The 26,287-nt window shown below is 36.1% G+C and overlaps 2 protein-coding genes across 4 annotated transcripts; one reads left to right on the top strand and one right to left on the bottom strand.

Moving 5' to 3' along the window:
- Positions 1-1,870: 1,870 nt before the first annotated feature.
- On the top strand, positions 1,871-25,358 carry LOC103422053 (type IV inositol polyphosphate 5-phosphatase 3-like). Of its 3 annotated transcripts, none has more exons than XM_029109380.2 (13): positions 1,871-2,211; positions 17,072-17,133; positions 18,086-18,117; positions 18,343-18,454; positions 18,694-18,768; positions 19,177-19,249; positions 19,378-19,482; positions 19,804-20,668; positions 21,693-21,877; positions 22,411-22,519; positions 23,217-23,359; positions 24,259-24,493; positions 24,998-25,358. In XM_029109380.2, the coding sequence occupies exons 3-13, from the start codon at positions 18,088-18,090 to the stop codon at positions 25,019-25,021; spliced, it is 1,956 nt and encodes a 651-aa protein (XP_028965213.1). In that variant the 5' UTR covers positions 1,871-2,211; positions 17,072-17,133; positions 18,086-18,087; the 3' UTR covers positions 25,022-25,358. The 3 variants fall into 3 exon arrangements, with proteins under 3 accessions (XP_028965213.1, XP_028965214.1, XP_070663226.1); XM_070807125.1 differs by having other exon boundaries at positions 1,934-2,211; positions 17,013-17,133; XM_029109381.2 differs by lacking the exon at positions 17,072-17,133 and having other exon boundaries at positions 1,910-2,211.
- Positions 10,449-12,256, bottom strand: LOC139188503 (uncharacterized). The gene is made up of 4 exons (XM_070806084.1): positions 12,023-12,256; positions 11,259-11,965; positions 10,666-11,121; positions 10,449-10,593 (listed from the first exon to the last, which is right to left on the bottom strand). The coding sequence occupies exons 1-4, from the start codon at positions 12,254-12,256 to the stop codon at positions 10,449-10,451; spliced, it is 1,542 nt and encodes a 513-aa protein (XP_070662185.1).
- Positions 25,359-26,287: the final 929 nt, after the last annotated feature.

Genomic DNA, 26,287 nt, shown 5'->3' with positions numbered 1-26,287 from the left:
AAGCACTTATAAAGCAATTAGCATTAGTTAATAGTTACCAGCGTAATTCTTACTAGATAAAGTTAAATTATTTTAAAATAGCACTATCCACGCATTTGTTTTAACTACATACACATTATTTGTTACTTTTTATCATTTGATAATTTTTATTTTATTAAAATCAATTGTCGAAAATTAAGTACAATGTTTTAACAGATAAGAAGAAATGCGTGAATAGTAATATCTTTATTTTAACCTCTAGGGTGACACAATATCATGTGAGGTAAGATTTGTCCATTGATGGGCTGAAGCACGTGATACATCATATGATGGGACAAAAGTAATTACTCGTTGGGATTAATGGCCAAACTGTTTCTGTACACGTATTTATAATTGTATATCATAAACACACATATATATAATTAGACCATTTTCAATTCGTTTTTTTTTTTCCTTTTCTGAAGAGTAATGTTAAAAAAATTAAAATTTTATAGTACATTATGCGACAAATAATGCATATAATTTATATTTAATATAATTAACCCAAACACATCACAAATGGGAGAGACTTTCTCAAATATAGAGTATTCAAGGCAATGCAAAGCTAGGCAATTTTAATAGGGGTAGGCTAATTTATTTTTCTTGTAATATGTAGTGAAATTTAAGCATTGAGGTACGCTAAAAATATTGTTTTGTGAAAATTTGACCATAACATGCTTATTTTAACATAAAAAGAAATTCTTCTTTCAAAATTTGGAATGTGTTAGAGCCCAGAGCAGTCAATAACTGGCTCCGTCCTTAATTTAAGGGATACTCACATGTCATAATACAAGTGGATGGTGAGTGGTGGTGGCGGCGATGACAATGGTAGGTGTTGATGTTGTTGGTAGCGGCTATGACGGGTGGTGGTGGGAGTGACAATAATGGCCACTCATTGTTGATTTTTTTTTTTTATACTCACTCATGGAAATTCAAAAATGACAACTATTTATATAAAATTTAAATTTGAGAATTGAAGGTCTCAAATTTTATTTTATTTTTTTTCACTCGGAAATTCTAAATTTTTATGTTTATGAATCCAAACAAGGAATTTGTGCAAATTAATTTATAAATTCTAAATTTTGTCTAAACTCCAAGTATATTTCCCTCATCTAAACGGATGGCTAGGGTTTACTAGTTGTTTTCTAGCGAATGATTCTCGTTTGATTTTTTGTTATATCGTGTTGCATCAAATCTATAACATAATTAGTATGACTCATTTTTCGACTATATTAATAAAACCAACTACATGTTCTATAATTTGATTAGAATACTCATAATTTTGGGCTGGTTTATACAATTCGAACAAAAAAAATGTTTGACATTGGTTGTCATTTACGTTTCTCCACCAATGCTTATTTTATAAGAAAAGAACTTCTTGCATTAATAATAAAAAAAAAAGCACCGAAACTATAGGGATTGGAGAAGTGTCCTGTCCGCTGTTAATACTTAATATAATAAAGAGAAGATAAAAAAAGAGAATTGTTATTGACATTTCAAAAATTCATTATATAATTCAAACTTTTTATATTTGGATATAAAAATACACTTGTAAGGAGTGTAGAATGAGATTTTTGGAATACCAATATTACTTATCTAAAGAAAACCATTAGTTAAAGAATACATATAGGCATTATAGAGAAGAGAACCACTCATATTTATCGAAAGCTAATATGACAACAGATTGTTTTGCTTCTATAGTTCATAATTACGATTACTTCGGTGTTTTTTTCTTATTTTTTTTGGAAACAATTACTTCGGTGTTTGGTTTAATAATTTTTCAAATTTACATTGCCTAATTATTGATCGGTATGGTTTTAGGATCCGTAACTTCAGTTTTTTTTAGTGTGTTGAAAACTTGAAAGAGACGTGTGCTGTTTTTTCCAACTTTATACTAGCCAATAGTTAAAAAAAGCTCTCTCTCTCTCTCTCTCGATCTCTCTCTCTCTGTTAAAGAAGCACAACCAAGCTGAGAAAAAGCCAATCTATGCACCTGCAGAGAAAGAACTCCTTTTGAGTTTAAATACACAGGAGAAGCTTTAGCTAGCTTTCCTAAACACCTACACACCTATATACCACCAAACGAACAACAGCTGAGTTGTCTTCATTTTTGTGGATGCCGGGGAGAAGAGTCTCTCATCATCTGAAGAGCTGAAGTAGTAGAAAAAGAGTACCTATATTATAAAACCAAAGGTATGTCGTCTGTATTTTTATCTCCTTCTCTGTGTCTCTGTCTCTCCCATTTCTTTCTGTTTCAGATGCATGTTACTTACTTCCACTTCCATACATATATAGATATATAGCTAGTGAACTATATTATGCATATACTTTTTTCTTAACGAAGGGTTTAGGTTTTTCTAGCTCGCTCACCGCAATTGGTTGATCACGAATCCAGATCAACCAATGACTTATATATAATTCCAGGCCTTATAGAAGAAGAAGGCGATTTTTATATTCCTTTTTATACATTTACACTTCATTCCTCTTAATTTTACTTTTTATCTTTTGATAACTGAGTAAAATTCCTGCACTTTGAAAATCTTCTATTTAGTGAAGGGAAAAAAAAAAGAAATAATTGAAGTGAATCACATAAAAGTCTGCTTTATTATCAATGGGGGCAAGGAAAATTCTAGCTTCCATTTTTTTTTTAATACAACAATATATTTACCTTAAAGTTTAGTTTCTTTTTAATTTGTTTAATTCAAATAATCAAGTTTACTTTTTCTGTTTTTAATATGTTTTACTAGGCCTGGTCACCTCAATTTTGTGATAACTGGTAAATGTGTGACGACTTATTATAGTGATTTTTATTTTTTTTTAACAAAAGACTAAACCCTAAATTATATATAGATATCTCCCTTTTGATCAAAATTTTAGTGTATTTCTAAGTTTATGATAAACTGTTCGTTTCACGGTAACCTGAAATCTCTTACCCAGTATATTATTATTCCAATTAAAGTAAACTCCGACCCCTCATGATTTTATCTAAATTAACGTGCAAGAACTGTAAACCCAACATATTAAAAATGATTAAAGGAAGGCCCACACACACCCCCACCCCACCCAACAAAAAAAAACCCACCTTGATCAGCAGAAAAACCGGCTGCAGTAGCATCAATAGCCTCAGTACCTTCTGTGTGACAGGAAGTGTGATTAATTGAGAACTAGGACTTTCTCTCCTCTTTTTTCTAACCTTTTTCCTATTTTTTTTCATGTTTTTCCTGTTCTTTTTTCACTCACTGCGTGTGCTCTGCTCGCTCGTGACTCATCATGATCATGGCCACTCTCATAATACAGTATATTTAGTCAGTGTTAATCACCAAAATTTGCAGGGTGATTGACTAACATACCTAAAAGCTTATGGTCAACTGGTAATTAACAGTATCAGTAGACAACAATTTTTGTTAAAAAAGCTTATAATTAGTATCCACCCCGTTGGTGGGAGACAAAAAGGGTCATGTCCATAGGGTGAAAAAAATTATATTAGTATTTTCAATGAGCTTGAATAAGAATGGACAATTATACACTTAGAAGTATTTTTATTTTTTATTTTTTTTTATTATTTTTATTTTAAAAACTTGGTTAACGATTTTGCATTTCATAATTCGAGCTGTCCGAATCTGAGAAGAAAAAAAATAAAAACCCCAAAATACCAGAGCAGTTCCAACTCCAAGTTGGTTGCCTTATATTCTAGTTTAGTCCTGATTTGGTACTGAGGTGATTTTGAAAAAAAACTGATATAAAAAAAAAAGCTGGGAGCTTTTTTGTGTTTGGTAAACATTCAGCTTCAGTTTCTTTTTCACAGTTTTGGGTGAAAAAAAAGACAAAAACAAGAAATTACAAAACCGGGCTTTGAAAAACCAGTTTTTTTTCACATATGTTTTACATAAAAGTTTACTAAACACTATAATACTGTTTTTTTTTTCAAAAGCGTTTTTACAAAAAAGTTTACTAAACACTCTGCTGCTTTATTTCACATCTGCTTATTCTCACAGCACAGTAAAAATAGTTTTTTTTCAAAATACAACAATACCAAACCAACCCTTAGCATGACGCTGTGTTGCCCTTTCCAAGGGAGGATTCATTGAATCTTCGGATCGTTGATTTGGGACCACAACTTAGTCCTTATTAAATGACTAAATAATTTATGTATTTTACTCTAACAGTTAATTTGGTGTTTGTGTTTTCAATTTGACCAAATTGATCTCCGTCTTTACCTCTGTTAGTCAATTCTAGATAATCTGCTAAATGATTGTCAAAATTGACACGTACCTTGCACATGAGATGGGCATCGTCGATCATTTGATCTTGCGTCGATTCTAATGGGTTTATAGTGAAGTTATATTTCTGTTTTTGACAAAAAAAAAAATTTGACACGTACCTTGCACATGAGATGGGCATCGTCGATCATTTGATCTTGCGTCGATTCTAATGGGTTTATAGTGAAGTTATATTTTTGTTTTTGTCAAAAAAAAAGGTTATATTTCTATCTTCTCACGTGCATGAAGCATGACACATGTCAATTTTAACTGGGCTTTAACGAATCTTAGACAAATGAAGTTAAACACTGTGATCAATTTGGCCAAATTAAAAACATGTCGACCAAATTGACTGATAAAATAAAACACAAATTATTTTGTCATTTGAGCCTATTCTTATACTAGGTATTATTAATGATTTTCTTTATAAAAATATTAATTCTAATATTTATATTTGAACAAGAAAAATATATATATATCTACACTAAGAGATGAAGAGTTTAGACCTGAAATAGATCTTAGATTAGTCCTAATAATTTAGTATTAAACTAACCATACACAAGAAAGTCTTAGAACCTCGCACTTATAAGTTAAAATAAAATAAATAAATACTTTTAAATAGTATTACTATATGATTGTGCAATCGATTAGATACAAAATTTCAACTATATTAATGACGAATACAATACTAAAATTATTATAAGTGGCTCGTCTAGAATAACTGAGCATGCATGTGTTACGTGACATAATTTTGGTGAGTTGGTATGAGGTGTCTAAGTTCTAACCACATGATTATGGACCTCATGAAAAATCACACCTATTACTTTTTCTGTGATGATAAGATGATGTGGTCCCTTTTACTTTTGGCAAAGTGCCAGATGATTTTTCCCTTCTTGTACATTGTGCATGACCGTAGGTGTCCCTGTCCACATGAATAACTGATGAAGAAACTGCATGTAGGTCCAAAAATGTAGTTGCGCTCATGATTTAGGGTTGGTTTGGTATTGCTGTATTTTGAAAAAAAACTGCTGTGAGAATAAGCGGTTGTACTGTAAGAATAAGCGGTTGTGAAATAAATCAGCACAGTGTTTGGTAAACTTTTTGTAAAAGTACTTTTGGAAGAAAAAAAGCAGTCTGATAGTGGGTATTTTCATTAAAGGAGCACTGTAGCTCCGTATGCTTTGAAAAAAAACCCAGTTTTCCAAAGCTGCAAATAGCTGCTTCAGCTTTTTCCTTTGATTTCAGCTTATTCTCATAGCAGCTTCCAAAATAAGCCATTTTTTTTTAGTTTACCAAACACTTAAAACCCTCACAGCTTTTTTTCATGGGTGTTTTTTTTTAAGCACCTCACTCCCAAACCACCCCTTAAAATATTCCTAATATCCCGATATCTCTATCGAAATTTTTGTGTTTTTAGACTACCGATATTTTTTTGGACTACCGATGTTTCCGATATCATCGATATTTTAGACATTGCTAAGTCACCCATGTATCTTACCATGCAATGTATAAAGTATAAAATATTGTACTAATTCATTATATATAAATGATTATGGTATGTTTAAACTTCTTTCATTAATTACTACATATTTTCTACACTCACCATGTTTTCTAGCTCGCTATATAATCAACTTAAATAAGTTATATCTATCATGCAATGCATTTCCTTCCAATTTTTTTGTTATAAGCTAATAGATAATTGGTTAAATAAACATCTTACAAAGTTTCAATAAAAATTTCCAAATTTTTCTTACAATTTCCGTGGTTTTTATTCAATTTTTATCGATATCGATAATATCCTGATATTTCCATCAAAATTTCCGTGTTTTTGAACTACCGATATTTCTGATATCATTGATATTTTATAACTTGGTTGTGCTGCCTTGCTTGTACATCTGTTTGTCTGCCTATAACTCTAGTTAAACTACCTTATTTAGAAGGGGTGTGCTATCCACACACCCTTTTTTACTTCTCACACACCCTTGTTAATTTATGTCCTCTGATCTTCTTCAATTCATCCGATCTGACGGTCGAAAACCAAAAAAGTGTGGGAGAAGTAAAAAAAGGTGTGTGGATATCACACCCCTATTTAGAACTCTTGTGGAGTATTATTTCCTATGCTTTTTTAAAATAATTTTGTGTATATATCATTGGTATCAAAAATAAAAAATAAAAAAATTAGAGAAATCACATTTTTGTACCACATTGGTATACAATTTCATGTGTCAGTGATGTGCACATGTTGTCACCGTCTATTAATAATTTATTTGATTGTATGTAGTTTGTATGCGTCACTTGTCACATAAGATGATACATAATTGTAACATAAATATGTGGCCTCATTAGCAGTAAAAAAAATTAGAATAATGGTTGACTCTTTGGGGAAAAAGTCTGGCTGAAATGAATGAGTGAACCTATAGCAAATGGATACATGTCTAAACAATTGAAAACTAGAAAACTTGAACCAAAAACTGTCGATCGGCAAAAGAACGCCCACCCACAAACATTCGACCTCCCACGCAAACACCCTTCTCCGACCTCCCCCACATCACTGCTCTTTGTCAACCTCCCACCTCTCTCGACAGAGGTGCCAACGCCGAAATTGTAGAGCCTTGGTTCTTGGACTGGTCGATGCGGATAGCCGTTTCGTTGCTCATATTTCTAATATTTTTTTTTAAAAAATTAGGTTCTCATCCCTTTTTTTGTTACTTCAATTGATTAAAATTTTATTTATTTTCAATTTATGTTTAAGGTCATTGGGTATTAATAACATCATTAATTATTTCAATAATACAATATTTTAAATATATTTCCTTAGTGTTAAAAATATTACAATTAGTATATTTATATTTATAGCTAAATTTTTTATCATATATTTTTATTTTTAGTTTGTACTCATTTTTAATTTGCAAACCTTTTTTAATTTGTACCAATTTTCTTTTTCAGTTTTAATTTGTATCCATATATTAATTTCTTTTTGTCCTCATATTTTTAAATTATTTTTTTTTGTATTTGTGCTTATGTGTTTACCGTCACGTGATATTGTATAATTAATCAATGATAGAAAAATTACATATAGTGTATTTATGTTTTATGGCTAAACTTTGTATCATGTATTTATATTTTTAGTTTGTACCCACTTTTAATTTGCAACCTTTTTTTTTAAAAAAAAAATTTGTAGTATTTTCTTTTTAGTTTTAATTTATACCCATGTATTAATTTTTTGCGCCCATATTTTTTAAAATTTCATTTGTTCTCATAATTTTTTAATCTTTTATTTGTACCCTAATTTATTTATAATGTACCCATTCTTCTTATTAATGTACTACTTTGTTATATGACAAATGTACCAATTTTTTTGTAAAATGTACCAATTTTTTTTAACACTATGGATACATTCTTTTGCCATTTATTATTTTTATTGTTATATAGTTTTTATCCATTTATTCAATCAAAATGTTTGAATTTTTTTTTATTGTAGCTATTTCTAATAGTATTATAATGAGAGATTTTAAATTTATAGGATTATAAATCTCATAAAATATTAAACAATTAATGTCTAAACTATAAAAATATAAATATTAATAGTAATATAATGAGGTGTACAAAGTCAAGATCAAACTTTGAATACCATTAAGTTTTTAGTCAAAGATTATTAGGAATTAGAGACTGCATCCAAAATATCTATTTTTTTAATTGTTCGAACACGCATTCATTTATAATTGAATTTTCAAGAGGACTTCTATTCGTCTGGAGGAATATCCAGTGGGGACGTTTCCTGGCCAACGAGCACACAGCTCCCCAGAGGTTGGCGTCGGTTGATATCGTCTATTGGGCTTCTACTTATTGGCGGGCTGTAAGAGAATGACAGAGTTAATTCTGAATGGTGCCTTTGTAGGGCCTTAGGTGTAGGCCTTGAGGCTCGCAATCAAAATTAACTTTAAGTGTTCAGGCATGCCACTGCCATCTTTAACATGACAGATGTAAAACAGATGTTCAATTGTTTGATTATATATGCCCGAAAGACCAAGTTAATTTTGACAGGTGCCTTTGTGGGGCCTTAGGTGTAGGCTTTGAGGCTTCTAACCAGAACTAACCAAGTACTCGAACATATATTGGTTGTTTCATTGTTGCGGAAGTATCACAACTGTTATACTTTAATCGCCCGAGCCCGCAAAGCAGAACGAACTCAGATAGGTGCCTTTGTCGGGCCTTAGGTATAGGTCTTGAGGTTTCCCATAAGAATTAATTCTATACTCAAGCGTTCTGTGGTAATTATGATATAACATAAGTAAAACTAAGAAATAGGCTAATTACTTGCGCCCCAAGTAACTTCGGACTTCTTGTTATCAAGGACTGTCGTGGATGGGTTAAGTCCACATAAAGTTCTTTTTATGCCTTGAGACCAAGGACTTTTAATTGATTAATCTTGTTTGCCCGAATGGTTAGAACTTAGAAGTCTTTTAATCATAAACTGGCTAGAAATAACTTGGATGCAGATGGAAATATACATCATATTACTAGATTTATGAATGAAAAGATTAAAACAAAGGAGGTTGGGCAAGGCTGATTGTCTTGCAACTTCCTCTTTTTGTGATTTACAAAGGGTTTGAGGGCTAGAAGGGGAGATTGGGAGATGAGTTTATAGAAGAGAATCGATATTACAACAAGATTTAAACAGGGTAGCAGATCTTTTACAAATGCTTTTCTGGTGAAGGTTGATCCCAAAAAGGATGAAGGCTTGGTGCTGACTACAACTTTGTATACAAATCTGGCTTGAGCAGAGTTTGTGTATTTGTTTGTTTGATTGAGTGTCCTTATCTCTGATTTTTCTTTCTCCTTTAATAGATGATTTGGCTTGGCTACCTGCAGTATTGATCTTGCCTGAATGCCTCTGAAGGGTAATGACTCATCAGGTTTTTACTTGTCCTGCCATTGTAAAGTACTTTTGGGCTGATTAGCTGGCTAGTCTACACCACTTGACCTTTAGGTAGGTGAGCAGGTAGCTTGATTAATCTGCACTTAGTCGGGAAAAAGGTCTATTCCGCCTTCTGGGCTTTGGTTGAGCCTTGGGCTTCCTTTCTTCTAGACCTCATTTTGGGCTAACTTCCTTTTAAGCCTAAAGTTCAAGTTTTAACCCAAGCAGTACCCCATTCAATTAATATTCAGGCTGGAATTCCAGGTGCCAATATTGATTGAATATCCGCATGCTTGTATACCTGTTCTCGGAACTTGTGTTTTCTAGACTGGATGAACGCAATCTTGCGTCTCTTGCTCTTCTCATGACCTTTGAGCTATCCTCTGATGTTCCTATAAATTTCAGCTCAAATCTTCATTCTTCGAACAAATAACTTCTCATACCCAGCCAACAGATCATCCCCAGCCTCTCCCTTTATCTCCCTCGGGCGTTTCTGCCTTCTAAGTTTTCTTCTAAAACTAGGGAAATGGATTCCTCAGGACTCATATGGAGTTTCCTAAAACGTGAGAAAAAGGATTTCCATCAAATAACCACTATTCCCAACACCTTTGGACATACACCCCACTATTCCCAACACCTTTGGTCAGGCGGTTTTTTTGTTCTAAGCTTGTTTGAATTTTTACAAGTTTGGTCGAGGGAACACCATCCTGGTAGTTGCCCCGATAAGTCAGACTTCATCATCATACCTGGTAGTTCGCATTGAGGGTCCCCTACCAGGCTCATCTTGGCCGCACAACCTGGTCACCTGATCGGGTTTTGTTCATGAAGATACCAGAAAACTGGTCGAGACACCACTGCAACTAGAAGGAATCGAGCATAGCACATTAGAGCTGAATCTGATGTAAATTTCACCAATTTGTCGAAATGAATAAAACATCATTTTAGGAACTTTTATCTTTCTGTCTTCTTGAATGGTTGATGAATAAACACTACATTTTGGCACCCTGAAGCCTGCTTTATCTTACATCTTCTTCAATATAACAATCCCTAACATCCCATAATGTAGGACAATACTTTTTTAAGAATTTAACATTGATGGGATGTTTCTGCCCATTTCCTTCGATGTCCGCCAAGTAGTATCCTCCCTTGTCTAATACTTGACTAACAATGAAAGGACCTTCCCATGTCGGGCTCCATTTCCCAAAGCCCCTAAGCTAAGCTCCTAGAAGGAGGACTGCCTTCCATACTAAATCTCATTCCTTGAAAGACTTCAGCTTTACTTTCTTGTTATAGGCTCGAGCAACAGCCCTTTTCCTTTCCTGAATCTGGTTCAAGGCCTCAATTCGGGCTACATTTAAGTCTTCAATCCCTTGACACATGGCTTCTATGTACTCTTCACTGTGTAATCCAAATTGATTTTGAATTCTGACAGAATTTACATTGATTTCCATGGTAAGAACTGAATCTTACCCGAAAGTCAAAGCATAAGAAGTTGTCCCTGTTCCTGCCCTCTTAGAGGTTCGGTATGCCCACAAAGTATTCCTTAGCTTTTCATGCCACTTTTTTGGACTATCTATCACCATTCTTTTGATAATGTTTATCAAAATCTTGTTATTGGCCTCTACCTGTCCATTTGACTGAGGGTAGTAATGACTGAACTGGATCATCTTTATTTTGTATTTGTTTGCAAATTCTTCAACTTCTTTTGATATAAAAGATGGCCCACGATCCGTGACTATGGTTTCGGGCACCCCAAACCTGTGCAGAATCTTGGTCTCAATAAATTTCTTGACTGCAGCTGAGGTTATGGTCTTTACGGCCGAAGCTTCTACCCATTTGGTGAAGTAATCCATCGCCACAATTATGAAAGTATGCCCTTTGCTAGAGGATGGATAAATCTGCCCGATGAAGTCCATTGTCCATCCTCTGAAGGGCCAAGGTTTAACCACTGGATTTAAAGGTACTGAAGGCACTGTTGAAGGGGTCCATGCCTTTGACATTTCTCACAGCCTCGGGTATAAGACTTGCAATCTTTTTCTACGTTGGGCCAGAAATATCCATACCTCCTAATCAACCACCTCATCTTCGTTCCAGCTTGATGTGCCCCGTATATTCCTTCATGTACCTCGGCCATTACTCTCATAGATTCCTTTTGGCCTAGGCATTTCAATAGTAGCCCATCCGGAGTTTTCCTTAACAGGTTCTCCTCCCATAAGACATACTTAGTTGTTTGCTGTCTATTCTTCTTGCTTGTGGGTGAAGAATGATCTTTTAAATGATGAATGATAAGCGATCTCCAGTCTTCCATCTCAGTTTCTAGAACCATTACATCTAGACTGAATCCCCTTTCTAGGATAAAAGGAAGATTTCTTCTTTGAATCTCAACATCTACTCCATACTTCCTTTCCTGGATTGGTACTCTTGAGGCTATTTGCGCCATCTCGTTGGCCACCAAATTGGATCCCCTGGGAATATGATTAACTGATACTTCAGAATCCCAATAGCTCAACAATTGAGTGGTCGCCAAGTAATACCCAGCCATGATGATATGTCTACACTTGTATTCTCCATTTAGCTGGTTTATTACTAGCTTTGAATCACCAAACACCTCTACCTCCATTGCCCATAGCTCTATCAGGATTTCCAAGCCAATTATTAAGGCTTCATATTCTGCTTGATTGTTGGTGCTCTCTTGGTAATCTAGGAGGAACGAGTAATAATGGTGAAACCCTTGGGGATTTATGATGATAATCCCAGCTCCAGAAGCTTTCTAAGTGTAAGAACCATCAAAATACAGCTTTCAAGGAGTAATCTAGAGGCCAGTTACTCTTTTTATTTCTTGTTGGACCCATTCTTCTTTGCCCGAGATGCCCTTACCTGGTGGGATCCAAACACTAGTCACTTCCAAGGTCCCCGGTATATTGATAGTTTCATCTTCAAACTCTTGATGCTCTGTCAAGAAGTCGGCAATTGCTTGGCCCTTGACCGCCCTTTGGGATACATATTGAAAGCTGAACTCTGATAATGCTAGAATCCACTTCCCAATCTTTCCTGTTAGCATTGGTTTTGACAACATATACTTTATCACATCTGTTTTGGCGATGATATGCACGTGACAAGGTAACATGTAATGCCTCAACTTACTAGCAGTGAAATACAGGGCTAGGCACAACTTTTCTATTGGGGAGTATCTTGTTTCTACCTCAGTCAGAATTCTACTAAGGTAGTATACCGCCTGCTCCTTTCCGCCTTCATTGTTTTGGGCTAGTAAACTCCCGATTGATTTCTCTGAAGCAGAGATATATAGCTTTAATGGCTTTCCCCTTTGAGGTGGTACCAATACTGGTGGAGAAGTCAACTAAGCTTTGATGCTGTCGAAAGCCTTTTGGTATGGTGGTCCCCATTCGAAATTTTCTTTATCCTTCAATCTCAGTAGAGGAGTTAACGGCTGAATCTTGCCCGCTAAATTGACAATGAATCTCCTTAAGAAATTAATTTTTCCTAGCAGTCTCTGAAGTTGCACCTTGTTGGTGGGCTAAAACGACTCCATTATTACCCGAGACTTGTTCTTGTCCACTTCTACACCTCTTTGATGAATCAGGAATCCTAAGAAGTTGCCCACTCTTACTCCAAACGCGCACTTCTTTGGATTCATCTTCAGTTTATGGATCCTCATCCTCGTCAATACTTGCCTGAGGTCTATCAGATACTGCTATTCTGTTTTGGATTTCACCATGATGTTATCGATGTACACCTCTATGTTATGGCCAATTAAATCATGAAAGATGGCATTCATCGCCCTTTGGTAGGTTGCACCAGCATTCTTGAGCTCGAACGACATGACTAAATATTCATATGCCCCCATATGACCGGGACACCTATTGTTTTATGTATATCTTCCTGGGCCATCTTTATCTGATTATACCTGGCATTTCCATCCATAAAAGATAAGACTTTGTATTTTGCTACTGCATCTATGGACAGATCAGCCATGGGCATGGTATATTCATCTTTTGGTATGGCGCTATTAATATTTCTGTAATCAACGCAACATCGTACTGCTTTTGTTATGGCTTTTAAAACGGGTACAATGTTGGCCAACCACTCTACATATTTGGCAGGTCTAATAAATCCAGCTTTTAATAGTCTTTCGATTTCTTCTTTGACATTTTCTTCTATTTCTTTTGACATCATTCATGATGCTTGCTTAACAGGTTTATATCCCTCTTTGATGGGCATTCTGTGTTCCACCAAGGTTGAATCTAAACTTGGCATCTCAGTATAATGCCAAGCAAAACAATCTTTAAATTCTTGCAAAAGACAGACAATCTTTGCCCGATCATTAGTCTCTAATAAGCCACTGATTTGTATAGGTTTTGGATCTCCTTCTGTTCCCAGATCAATAACTTCCAAAAGATCCTAAACTTCTGGTGATGGCTTGTCAGGTTCTGCACACAAAAATTCGACTAACTCCGGGCTTTCGGGCAAGTCGTCTGGCCCATTTAAGTCATATAGCACTTGGCCATTCATATGGCCACTTCCAATTCTTCTCCGCAAAGTTTTTCTCTGCTTTTATCCTGGCTGGTCGAAGTTCCTAGCTGCCATTCCCGCTCTTCTTTTCCTAAGAGCTCCCTTTCTTGCTCTCTCTCTCTCCCATACACCAACATTCTTTTGATCAGGGACCTGATTGCCATTACCTGATCCTTTCTCTTTTGTTCTGTCATTGATGGTATTGAGGTGTTGGGATGATACAGGGTTTATCCCATTCTTCTCTAGTGAGGAACATTCCTTGTTCTAAGAGCTTTTGGGCCGTCACCTTGGTAGGGCGGTCGTTCTTATCTGCTCCTGAACATTGCAGAATTCTTACATTGGGATCGTAGAAACTTGCCTCCGCTATATTGACTATAGGGAGAAATGGCCGTGATTCAGCTTCCACCATCTCCCAAAAGCCTGGTCCCCACATTCCTGCCTCATGGTAAACAACAACTTGTTGATGTAGAGTGGAGGGTATGGCGAGACTTTGGTGGATCCAGTCCCTTCCGAGTAATGCTCCATAAGTGGAAGTGCAATCCACTACAAAGAACGCCAGCATGATTTGTTTAGACCTTAAATCTACTTCTAAGGGCAATATCCCATGAGTTCTGGTGATAGCGCCTGAGAAACTCGAAACCGTGAGGTCCGTGAGAATTAGATCTTATAAACCTCTCCCTATTTTCTTCATTTGCTTGGCTGGCAATACGTTAACAGCTGCTCCACCATCAATCAAAACTCTTTTGAAAGGCACCCCTTCTAAATGAGCTGCAACATATATTGGCTTAAGATGGTTGGCTAGCAACATGTTTGGGCAGCTGAACACCATTTTATCGGTATAGATTCTTAATGGACCATCCTTGAATGTCTTGGATGATTCAGCTTTTCCCAACTCTTCTTCTCCAGCTACTTCAACGCTGACATGGGCCATCATTAGCTCTGCTGTCAAATAGTCACCTTCCATAGTGGCGGGCTGATCAGGTTCAGCACCAAACAGGGCGGATAACACATACGTCATGTTGATATGAAAATTACTAGGCTCTAGAAAGTCTTCTTTCTTGCTCCCGATTTGGCCTATAAACTCATCTAACCAAGCCATCACATCTTCTGGAAGTAGTGGTTCTGGTGCCCCCTGCTGTTGATTCATGCCCGAATTTGGTATCTGCTTTGGAACTTCGCCAAAAGGATCGACCAATGATATGGAAGGGAGTTTCCTCTCGGGTAAAATAGTTCCAAAACAAATAGGCTTTGTCCTCCATCCAGGAGTTGGCATCATTATCATATCTTATTGAGCTCTCCTCAATATCTGGTACTTCCCAGGGTGTAGGCTTTGTAGTACATGGTTTCCTTCACCCTCTGTTTTGCTATTAGCCCTCTCCATCTCTTTTTTACTCCTCCAGTTAAACTGACTACTTCCCCCAGATGATGATTTTTCAAACTTCTGATTCTTGGAGGCTTCAGATGTCGCGGGAGTCTTTAAAGAATTCATGTAGGCTTTGTGCTACCTCTGGACCCTTCTGATCATAGAGGCTCCCATTTGTTTGGTGGGTTGTCCATTTTTTCCGACCACGTACCATTTTCGACTGAGCCGGGCAGGGTTATCCTTTTTGACAAGATTTGTTATCCTATCATTTCTTTTGTCTTTTCTCCCTGCATGGCCATATTGAGGATGCCTTATCTCCTTCACTTTTAGACCTTTAGCCTCCTTGTCTTCTGCCGCCTCAGAAGCTTCGTGATTTCGAAACACTTTTAATAAAGCTCTAGGTTGGGAATCCCTTCTAACCGCTGAAAAACACTTCGGGAAGTCTCTCTTTCTGCTGTCTGCCTAGCTTTTTCGCGGGCCTCTTTTATTTCTTCTTCCTCTTTTCTCCTGATTAGCTTATGATCAATGAGGACTACTGCTGGCGGTATTTCGAGTTCACACTCGCATTGGCATCTACTGCACAGAACCATCCATTTGATTATGGCTGCTTTTGGATGTTCGGGCAATTTGATCACCCTTTTTGTGGATTTATCAGCTGACTTTCCTTCTTCTGTCTCCTTTGCAACCTTTCCTTTCCCTTTCTCGGCCCATGCTAAATTAATCATATTAACTGGGGCCTCTGAAAAGGGATCTGCATGCTTGTCTAGCATTGTTTCGACTTGCCCTTGATATGGGCTAGGTGGATTATTTGCCAAGGTCATCTCTTCATCTGGCTGGCTGGCCTCCAGTTTTCTCTTTCTTCTTCCCCATCATCTTTTTCTCTGATTAGAGGTAAAGATATGGGAATAGTTGGTTCCATAACCAGGTCTGTTTTCCTTTTGAAGCCTGCGGAGGCGTTTTCCAATCTTTGCAACATCTGCAACAAGGTAGTTTGCAAATCTTCAGGTAGTTTTAGACATATTTCTTTAGCAATTAGGATTTGATCAAGGGATCCCACCGGGCATGCCAAAACTATGTTCGTCTGGAGTAATATCCAGTGGGGACGTTTCCTGGCCAACGAGCACACAACTCCCCGAGAGGTTGGCGCCGATTGATATCGTCTGTCGGGCTTCTACTTATTGGCGGGCTGTAAGAGAATGACATAGTTAATTCTGAAAGGTGCCTTTGTAGGGCCTTAGGTGTAGGCCTTGAGGCTCGCAATCAAAATTAACTTTAAGTGTTCAGGCGTGCCACTACCATCTTTAGCATGACAGATGTAAAACATATGTTCAGTTGTTTGATTTTATATGCTCGAGAGACCAAGTTAATTCTGACATGTGCTTTTGTGGGGCCTTAGGTGTAGGCTTTGAGGCTTCTAACCAGAACTAACCAAGTACTTGAACATTTGTTTGTGTCCACCAATAAGTTAGTGGACACAAACAAATGGAGAGGCCACAACGAAACCAATGGATATTGGATTTGGATGGCCATCCAATTGGGGTGGAATGAAATGTGATGGGTCATTTCTACCATTTGCTATCTCTCTGCTCTCACAATCCCACTTTGTTCTTGTTCTTGTTAGAGTCTAGTGCTGTTTTGGTTTCACTGCACAAAATAACATTACTAGTTATTGACATTAGTGACGCAATTATGAGGTGGTGAAAAACACAATTAGTAACTAAGACACGTTAGACACGTTAATTAGAAAGTCGAATATGATACATCTCTTTTACAATTGAAGAAAAATACTGCTAAACCGCAATATAAGTTAGAATCTAGTTAGTAGTTATGCATGTAATTATATAGGTTTGGCTACACTTTCAAGATAAAACATGTTAACACATACAGGCCGCAGTGCATGGTAATCATTATTTGTATTCCTCAGTAATCAGGCATTCAGGAATAGAATGCATACTCTAAAGTAAAGATGGTTGACAAATGCAGGCCGCAGTGCTTGGTAATTCTTTCAAATACAAAAACCTGGAAGTCCAATCCTGGAAATTTAGGTCAGTTCGTTAACGATTGCAAAACACTTTTTCGTTTTGCAGATTAAAAATAAATGAAAAATGGGTTCGGCACACTATTTTAAGAACACAAACTCATAAAACGAAAAATGCATGATGTTTTCTCTCTATTTCAAGAACAATTTTTAAAATAATAAAAAATAAAAGATACATTATAAAACACAAGTTATAGTTTTAAGAAAAGAATAAAATCATCCATGCCACCACTACCATCATCATTACCCCAGCACAACCACCTCCATAATCACCATTTTTTCCACCACCGCCACCATTTTTGACATCACCACCTCCCGCCTCCATCTTCACCACTACCATATTCTCCACAGCCATTGACTAACCGCGCCACTATGGCCACCACCACCTCCACCGTCTTATCATGACCACCACCTGCACCTCCGCCACCATGATCACCACTACCATCACCAAATTCTCCACCCCATTATTCTCATCATGGCCACCACCGCATCCACCATCTCCGCCACCATGATCCCTATCTCTCAACCACCATTTTCACAACCATCCCACACAACCATCCTCTGCAACAATCGTAACCACTGCCGCCACCACCGCAACCACTCTCTCCATCATTACTCGCTTCCCTTCTATTGCCACATCCTATATCCCACCACTGCTAACACCTCTATTGTCACCACTATTGCCACTACTGCCACTACTCCAACCACCATTGCTACCAAGACTGCTCTCATCATAACCTGTTAGCCACCATCCCACCATTATTACCAAACACAAATTTATATATTACTAGATTAGTCTTGTTCTTCATTTTCGATTATCTGTTCTGTTTTCACAATTCTGCTTACTAAAAAAAAAAAACAGAGTTTTAAGTTTAAATTCCTTCAAGTCTAAAAACTTCATTGTTTTTCTTCTTCTTCTTGTTAATTTTTATGGTCTCTGACCATGCATTCACATCCAGAGATGAAGCCCCACTCCAAGAACCCACAACAGGTACTCTCGCTCACCAAATATACATATACATATATATATATATATATATATTTATTTAGATAGAATAAGAGGGAACATTGTGTTTTGTTTTGTTTTAAGTTGTGGGTGCTAATTTGACTTCAGAAAAAAAAAAGTTGGATGTTAATTATGGGAAAAAATGAGAGGAATGTGCAGAGGAGTTGGGCTGAACTTATGTGTTGTTTGGATTATTGGTCGTGCGTTCAGGTCTTTTGGCCCAGAGTCGTCATGCGCAAGTGGCTCAACATCTCCGCCCAAGAGTCCGATTACAGCGCCGACACCGACGAAGACGACTGTGACGCCGACTCCGACACCCAAGGTTCGTATCCTTTCTTCTTCTTCTTCTCCTTCAACCCGGTACAGACCATTTTTATATTTTCTGATGATGGGTTTGTGTTTCAATTGGAATCTGGAAAATGGATTTTTTTGTATGATTATTATTTTCCTTTTGAATATTATGGGAATTTTACTGTATTTCTTGTGGAATTTGAGCTCAATTTTGTGTTTTTAGTTTTCACCTTTTGGGGTTTTAGGCTGACTGTAAAATGGGTTTTGCAGAGTTTTATCAACAGGAAAGAGATTTGAGGTTTAAAGGTATCAAAGAAGATGAATCTGAGAGTGATGATGCTGCTGGTAATATATGCTTTTATTCTCCGTTCTACTTGATATCAATTTTCCACAGTCCTCGGGTTTTCGCTTATTTTTTTTGGCCTTTTGTGATTATTGAAGACCGAAAACACGGTTCTTAGCATCTGTCTGAGATAAACAAAGATTTCACTATTTTGTTCTGAGCCTAAAGGTTTGTACCGAAGATGGAAGTGAATAATATGATTCTGATGTTTGATCAATGACTTTTGGACATTTTGCAACATTGTTTAGTCTCAAAGCTCATATGCATTTCCAGTGTTCGAACTTCTGATTTGAGTTTCCTGTGCCTTGTATTTTTTATTTTGTGCCATGGGATATCCCGGTTCCAGTCTACTGTTTTTCGCTAATTATTTTCATGACTGTACTTTGCTTCTTGTCTTTTTGGTTCTGTAGACGATCTTCCAAGGGCACGAAGACGAAAGTCAGAGACTTTTAGGGCACAGTATATAAACGCAAAGGAATTCAGGTTGATGCCCATCATTTTTTTTTGTGACTTTAAAGTAAACCATATAATTCACTTCAATTACTGAATAGGTGGTGGTTTGTTAGACCAGGCATTTAACTTCCGATCTTTCTTACTTTTGGTGTTTCCAGAGTATGTGCTACGACATGGAATGTTGGAGGACAAATTCCACCTGATGACCTGGACGTTGATGGTTGGTTAGATGTCAATGAGCCAGCTGATTTCTATGTGATTGGGTAAGCGTTTCTCCTCCCATTTTCTTGATTCACTGATTTTTCATTTAGGGATCTTATGCTGTTTCTGTCATGATCTGTTAATCAAGTGAATGATACTGCTACTGCAAATACAATAATTAAATAGATAAACAAATGCTACCGAAAATACTGATTTTGTATGTGTCATATTTGTCCTTCATGTCCGCTATTATTTTTTGTCTACGATCGAAACTTTCTGTCCTCTTTAATACTCCCCACCACTTTTATCTGTTTTATCTGAATCTATTGTTTGTGGTCAAGAGTTAATCTTAAAAGTGTGAACATTTTTGTTTCTGTTTTCAGTCTTCAGGAGATTGTTCCATTAAATGCCGGGAATATCTTTGGCGCCGAAGATAGCCGCCCAATTACTAAATGGGAAAACATTATTCGTGAAACACTGGATAGAGTTCGGCCTGCGACGAGCAAGGTTAAATCCTTTAGTGATCCTCCATCTCCATCAAAGTTTAAGCCAGCTGATGATATCCCTGATATAGAAGAGGAGAGCCTACTTGAAACTGATGATGATATTGGGGAAGAAGTCCATCCGTTGGATGATGAAACCATAAATTCTGGTGATAGCAAGGGTATATCAGTCACAAATGAAGTAGTGAATATTGGTGCTCAAGTTCCAGAATTCACTGATAATAGCAAACCAGGCATGGCAACCGGACAGGATTTACAGAGGCAAAGTTATTCTGCAAAGAGATTGGATAGGTTATATTGCCTTCGGACAGATGATTGTTCATTAGATGATGAAGCAACTTCTGGAGTCCAATTTAATGGCAAGTTAACCAGAATGCTTAGTGGATCTGAAAGGATTGGTTTGAGCTGGCCGGAGCCTCCATTAAACTTGCTATCTCAGAAGTCACTAGAAAGACGGAATTCCTTTCGAACAATGAAGTCTTTCAAATCCTCAAAATCTTTCAGAACATACAATTCTTTCAAGTCAGCTGTGAATGACATGCCATCAGAAATAGCATTGCTTGCAGAGGTTGATCTTGAATCTCTCATGAAACGAAAAAGAAGATCATCGTATGTAAGGATTGTAAGCAAGCAGATGGTTGGGATTTTCCTAACTGTATGGGTTCGTAGGAGCTTGCGTAAACATATTCAGAATGTTAAAGTGTCTACTGTTGGTGTTGGTGTTATGGGATACATTGGTAACAAGGTTTGTTTCTTTTCTATAAATTCCCATCTCCGTTTTTGTAAATTCTCTGTCATCACATTTAGTGTTGTTGCTGGTGGTATGCTAACATATATGCTTCTTGTCTTTGTCAGTAACTATACGATAGTCTAACAATTTCTTTCTTTCTGCTAACATAATTCTGTGAACGGATCTTATGACGCATTTTTACACATAGCCGATAACTTGTAGAAGCCATTGGTAAACATTAGAGCAATTTTATAGTTTCCTCACTTTGCTTCCGCCTGTAATATACTATTGATGTCTGTCTATATTGTTCAGTTATGGATGAGCAATAGAGTGGATCCGTTTATCTAACTTGGAAATCAAATGCGCATTTTCTGTTGATTAATCATGACTAGGTCTACTAAGGTTTAACGTTTAAGATGTTTGTTGCTTCCATGATAAGGCTTGCCCGTATTATGGTGTTGCTGCATCACCTTTTTGCTACTTCACTGGACGATCCTTTCAGTGTTCATACACGTTGACATTTCCAACTCATCTAATTTTGAGGCTCTATTGAAGGGTCCATTTTTGTAGGTCCTTCAAGATCTCTTTACTCCATATGATCCATCTCTATTATATTTTCCTTCTTTTAAAATTTTCTTCGCTTGTTGAAGCAATACACTTTTCTAATAGATGACTTCATATTACATGTGATCAAGACTAATTCGAACAACTCTCTCCCATTAATTTGTACTGTTGCAACCTTTGTCTTAGAATTTATAGTATACCTTCATTATTTATTGTATCTCTCCTCATATTCCTGCTCTTCGAATGCTCCAGTATCTCCACCACCCTTGTTCTATGGCTATATCATAAACTCCTTTTCATCATATGCCTGCTCGTTGATTTGCTCAAATAAGAAGAAAGTAGTAGAAATTTTTGAAAATAATCCAATGCCTTCATATTCTACATTAGAAAGTGACCTTATGAAGTAAATTTAATAATTGTTGGATTTGTTTTCTTATCGTTTATTTGATTCTTAGGCAGTTTTTCATTTTTTCAGGGATCTATATCTGTCAGCATGTCTGTGTATCAGACGCTTTTTTGTTTTGTGTGCACACACCTGACAGCAGGGGAGAAAGAGGCAGATGAAATAAAAAGAAATGCTGATGTGAATGAAATACATCGGAGAACTCAGTTTCATTCGTTTCCTGGTGTGGGGTTTCCCAAAACTATCTATGACCATGAGTAAGTACTCTGCAGCTAAATTACAATATGCTTTCTTCGAATCTTCGGAGAAAATATCTTTTCGTATTTGTTTTTCTTTTTTCATCTTCTTAATTGAAATCTTTTCTGGATGAAATTATCTCATGAATCATTAAATTATGTTGCAAAAATTATTAAACTTGTAAAGAGAGAAATGTTTGCACTTTGCACGACATTGACTTTGAATAATTATGGTGTAGGAAATTTTGGAAATCGTAAAGAAAGATGGTTGCATGATATTGACTATTCTCTGGTCACTTTTTATTCAGTTGTAACAGTGACATTATTTAATGTAATAGTCTTCAACTAGAGGTTTTCCTATATCCTACCATCTCATGTCAGGAAAATTATTAACTATGTAAGTTATGTATTAATCTGATATAGGAAGTTGCAAATCTTGGCTTATCCACATTCTGCTTTTAACGGATGTGAAAAATTAGTTTCACCTTCAACTATATTATGACTTCAATTTACTAGTGTTTTAATAACAGTGAAAGTATTTCCTTTTCCTACAGAAGAATAATCTGGTTGGGTGATCTAAATTATCGTCTTAACTTGTCATATGGGAAAACACGAGACCTTATCTCCAAAAAGGAGTGGTCGAAGTTGGCTGAGAAAGACCAGGTATGTCTTTTTAATTTTCTTAAGGCAGTTTGCTTCACTGAAATTATTATTTTTTATTTATGTCTGTCTAGTTCCACTCTATGCATCTGTGTTATTGTCCATGACTATCTTGAACTTCCATTTGATTTACTAAGGATTTGAACCGATGTTATGTATCCCGCTTTTGTAGCTTGCTAATTCATGCTTACTGATTCTAGGTCAATCTTTATGACAATGATAGGTTGAGCCAACAGAGGAAGTTGGGCCTCTTAGATGACACATAAATATATAAATGTTGGTTCTTTTATATAATGTATTTAGATTATATATTTTGTAAGATGCAAGATGTAACAAGAGAGACTATCTTAAGTTAGTCTGCACCAGGCACCTGTAAATTTTTAGAATTATGGAAACACGGAACAAATTCATTCATAAATGCAAATTGAAAATCTGAAGCCAATAAGTTGAGTGTCTCAAATCATATAACCCTAATGTGTATGAATGATGGTTCATTTGTTCCATTAACAGAATTGTGTGCTTTAATGTACAGAAGATCTGCTTTAAATAAATTCTGATCACTTGACTGCAAATTGTGGATGGGACATTTTTGAGATTGATCCACTGAAATTTTTGAGTAGTTGATTGAACTTTAGACTTTCAGTGAAGTTAAGCAGGATTCTGAACTTAGCTATTAAGCACATTATGTTTATCTTGACAGCTTGCAAAACAACTTAAAAAAGGCCGTGCATTTGATGGATGGTCAGAGGGTGTTCTAAATTTTCCACCAACGTATAAGTATGAGACCAATTCAGAGAAGTACTGCGGGGAGGATGTAAAGACTGGGAGGCGCACTCCAGCATGGTAGGCCTCTGTTCTTCTCTGTTTCTGCATTTTTATTTGGTGGCTTACTTTTTTACTTGTTTTGTTTCGACGACTGCTTTGCACAATACGTGTCAACCACTTTTGTTAAGGCTGATTTTGATTTTTGATTTTGGTATGATTCTCCACTAATCGTAGTATAGGTGTTATAATTTATACTATATTTAAGGAACCTTCTTTGTCAACCAAAGAGAGTGAAATGACATTCGACATTTGTGTCCTATGGCTATTTATATTAAAGAAGTTTCATAGTATCTTTAGTAATATCTATAAAGAAGTTTAATGACGTTCGACATTCATAAGCTTTGATGACAGTGCCAAAAAAGGGTAATCTATTACAAATACAGAAGAAAAATTTCAACGTTGAACACCCTTAATTATGTATGGAGATTGAGAAATGGATTATGTATATTTTATATTTGTACTTACCCCATAACCAGCATGTAACACCTTATGTGGATTTGCCCTGTAAATGGTGCTTTGGTATTATACTAATTTGTTTTATTGCTAGGGTAATAGGTAAAGATCTTCAAAGTTTTGGTTTGTTCTAAGATTTTGACCTATGGGTCGTAGGTTTCGTGTTGAATAACTTGTTTCTTAAAATCTAAACATATATAATGAGTAAATGCGAGGTCTCAAGTGGATTCTGATAGTTCTGTAGAGCTTATTTAAATATGTGAAATTATTACTTATTTCATTACCCATGAACGTTGGGGTGAAGTTTCATATCCTCTTCATGAATTCCTTTTTGTTTCAAATCTTAACAAGTGTTTGAATTATTTTTTCATGTTCGTTGCAATATATGGTGTTTCTTCTATTTTTATCTTTTTTTTTATCGGTTACTTGAACAGAATTGACCTTACTGTGACTGTATTTCTCAGGTGTGACCGTATTCTTTCGTATGGACGAGGAATGAGGTTACTGAGTTATAGAAGGGCTGAAATTAAACTTTCTGATCATCGGCCAGTGACTGCCACATATGCAGTTGAGGTTGAGGTGTTTTCTCCTAGGAAGCTACAACGGGCCCTCACGTTCACTGATGCCGAGATTGAAAATGAGGACGCTGTAATGGATGTGGGTATTGATTTTGGAGAGAACTGCTTAAAATTGGGACAGGTGAGTACTATCCTAGGTATTTGATTTGATTAATGTCTTGCTTGATTTTTGAAATCTAATGTTACTAGGGAAAGTTAATGGAATAGGTTTAATCTGTCACCCTACCTAGTTCCGAAAACAGCCTTTTTCCTTGTTTTCTGTTGATAGATGTGTTTTCTCAATTGGAATTGATCCAAGTTACATTCTTGAAAGTTTTCGGTTTCATGCTAGTGTCTACTTTGGTATCTCTACTTGTAAGAAAATCCTCATTGTCACTTTGTGTATGAGATCGAGGGACAACGATCATTTTGTTTATGTCGCTGACTCCCAAGTTAAAATACGTAATGTGTACATATTACATTCTAAAAATACCTCCTTTTTTCGGCCCCAAAATTCAATTGATTACCCAAATGGTCAATTGTCCTTGCGGCTTCCCCACAAGTCTTGTAATACGGTTTTGTTTAATGTTTACCTTAAATCATTTGTGGTTCCATTCCTACTTGCTAAACATGCTTCCTGATGCAGGATATTTCCGATTGGGAGCGCTAACGGATGCAGAAATGCGATAGTTGGGAGTTAGTAACACTCGTGAAATGTTTTACATTTACATTTACAACGAACAGTCTCTTGCAGTTGGAGTGTATATGTTATAGGGGATTTTGCGCATTGGTCTGAGAGCATATTAGTTGAGTCGAGTTGATTCGAGTATGAGTAGAGACGGAACGGAGTTGGAGTTGGAGTCGAGACGAGTCATAGCGAATATAGTTTGTACAGTGAAGTTCGATATTTATACATGTGTATCGTCAATGTGTGTGTATAGAGATTATATATATCTTAGTACGAAGTTTCAATGTCCGATAATAAAAAAATAAAAAGTTTGAATGCATCGTTTACTCCTTTTATATTCTTTCCATCCCTCAAGTGGCTCACAAAATGAAAATGGTGAATCAACACTCATACCACTCATGGAAATATAGAAATCCTTAAAATATATTCAAGATGTGAACTGAACTAACAATCATGTAGGGACCATTTGAGGGCTCGGTAACTAAGAATTCACGGTTATCGCTTTTCCAGGTTTAATAACAAGTGTTGAGATTAAAATATTTAAAAGCGCATGTATTTATTTTCCACTCATGATATTTAGTTCAAAAATGAGTGATTATGCATTTCTTAGTTAGGGGATTTTGCGCATTAGTCTTGAGAGCATATTAGTCGAGTCAAGTCGAGTTGAGATGGAACGGAGTTGGAGTCGGAGTCGAGACGAGTCATAGAGAAGATAGTTTGTACAGTAAAGTTGGATTTTTTTTTACATGTGTATCATCAATGTGTGTGTATAGAGATTATATATATATATCTTAGTACAAAGTTTCAATGTCCGAAAGTAAAATATAAAAAGTTTGAATGCATCGTTTACTCCTTTTATATTCTTTCCATTCTTCAAGTGGCTCACAAAATGAAAATGGTGAATCGCCACTCATACCACTCATGGAAATATAGAAATCCTCAAAATATATTCAAGATATGAACTAAACTAACAATTATGTAGGGACTATTTTGGGGGCTTTGTCACTCGGTGACAAAGAATTCATGGTTATCGCTTTTCTGGGTTTAATAACAAGTGTTGAGATTAAAATATTTAAAGGCGCATGTATTTATTTTCCACTAATGATATTTAGTTCAAAAATGAGTGATCATGCATTTCTTAGTTAGTGGATTACTAAAATAAAAATAAATCTTAAATGGGTTAAGTGGGTTAATAGTTTACACTAAATAAAAATTCATCCTATTTCATTTCTAGACGTGTTACATGTG

This window comes from Malus domestica, chromosome 10 (assembly GCF_042453785.1).
Source record: "Malus domestica chromosome 10, GDT2T_hap1".
Taxonomy (NCBI): Eukaryota; Viridiplantae; Streptophyta; class Magnoliopsida; order Rosales; family Rosaceae; genus Malus; species Malus domestica.
The sequence above is the reverse complement of the archived record's forward strand: the minus strand, read 5'-3'. Positions and strand labels throughout refer to the sequence as shown.

What these genes read in the sequence shown, in the direction of transcription:
- LOC103422053 (XM_070807125.1), top strand. Translation starts at nt 17,055, where the DNA reads ATGGTTGACAAATGCAGGCCGCAGTGCTTGGTAATTCTTTCAAATACA. An exon ending in GTCCAATCCTGGAAATTTAG is followed by an intron (nt 17,134 to 18,085) that starts GTCAGTTCGTTA and finishes ATTCACATCCAG; the next exon opens with AGATGAAGCCCCACTCCAAG. An exon ending in CGCCGACTCCGACACCCAAG is followed by an intron (nt 18,455 to 18,693) that starts GTTCGTATCCTT and finishes TGGGTTTTGCAG; the next exon opens with AGTTTTATCAACAGGAAAGA.
- LOC139188503 (XM_070806084.1), bottom strand. Translation starts at nt 12,256, where the DNA reads ATGCTAACAGGAAAGATTGGGAAGTGGATTCTAGCATTATCAGAGTTC. An exon ending in TCCAACAAGAAATAAAAAGA is followed by an intron (nt 11,966 to 12,022) that starts GTAACTGGCCTC and finishes TCTTACACTTAG; the next exon opens with AAAGCTTCTGGAGCTGGGAT. An exon ending in TCTTATGCTTTGACTTTCGG is followed by an intron (nt 10,594 to 10,665) that starts GTAAGATTCAGT and finishes TGGATTACACAG; the next exon opens with TGAAGAGTACATAGAAGCCA.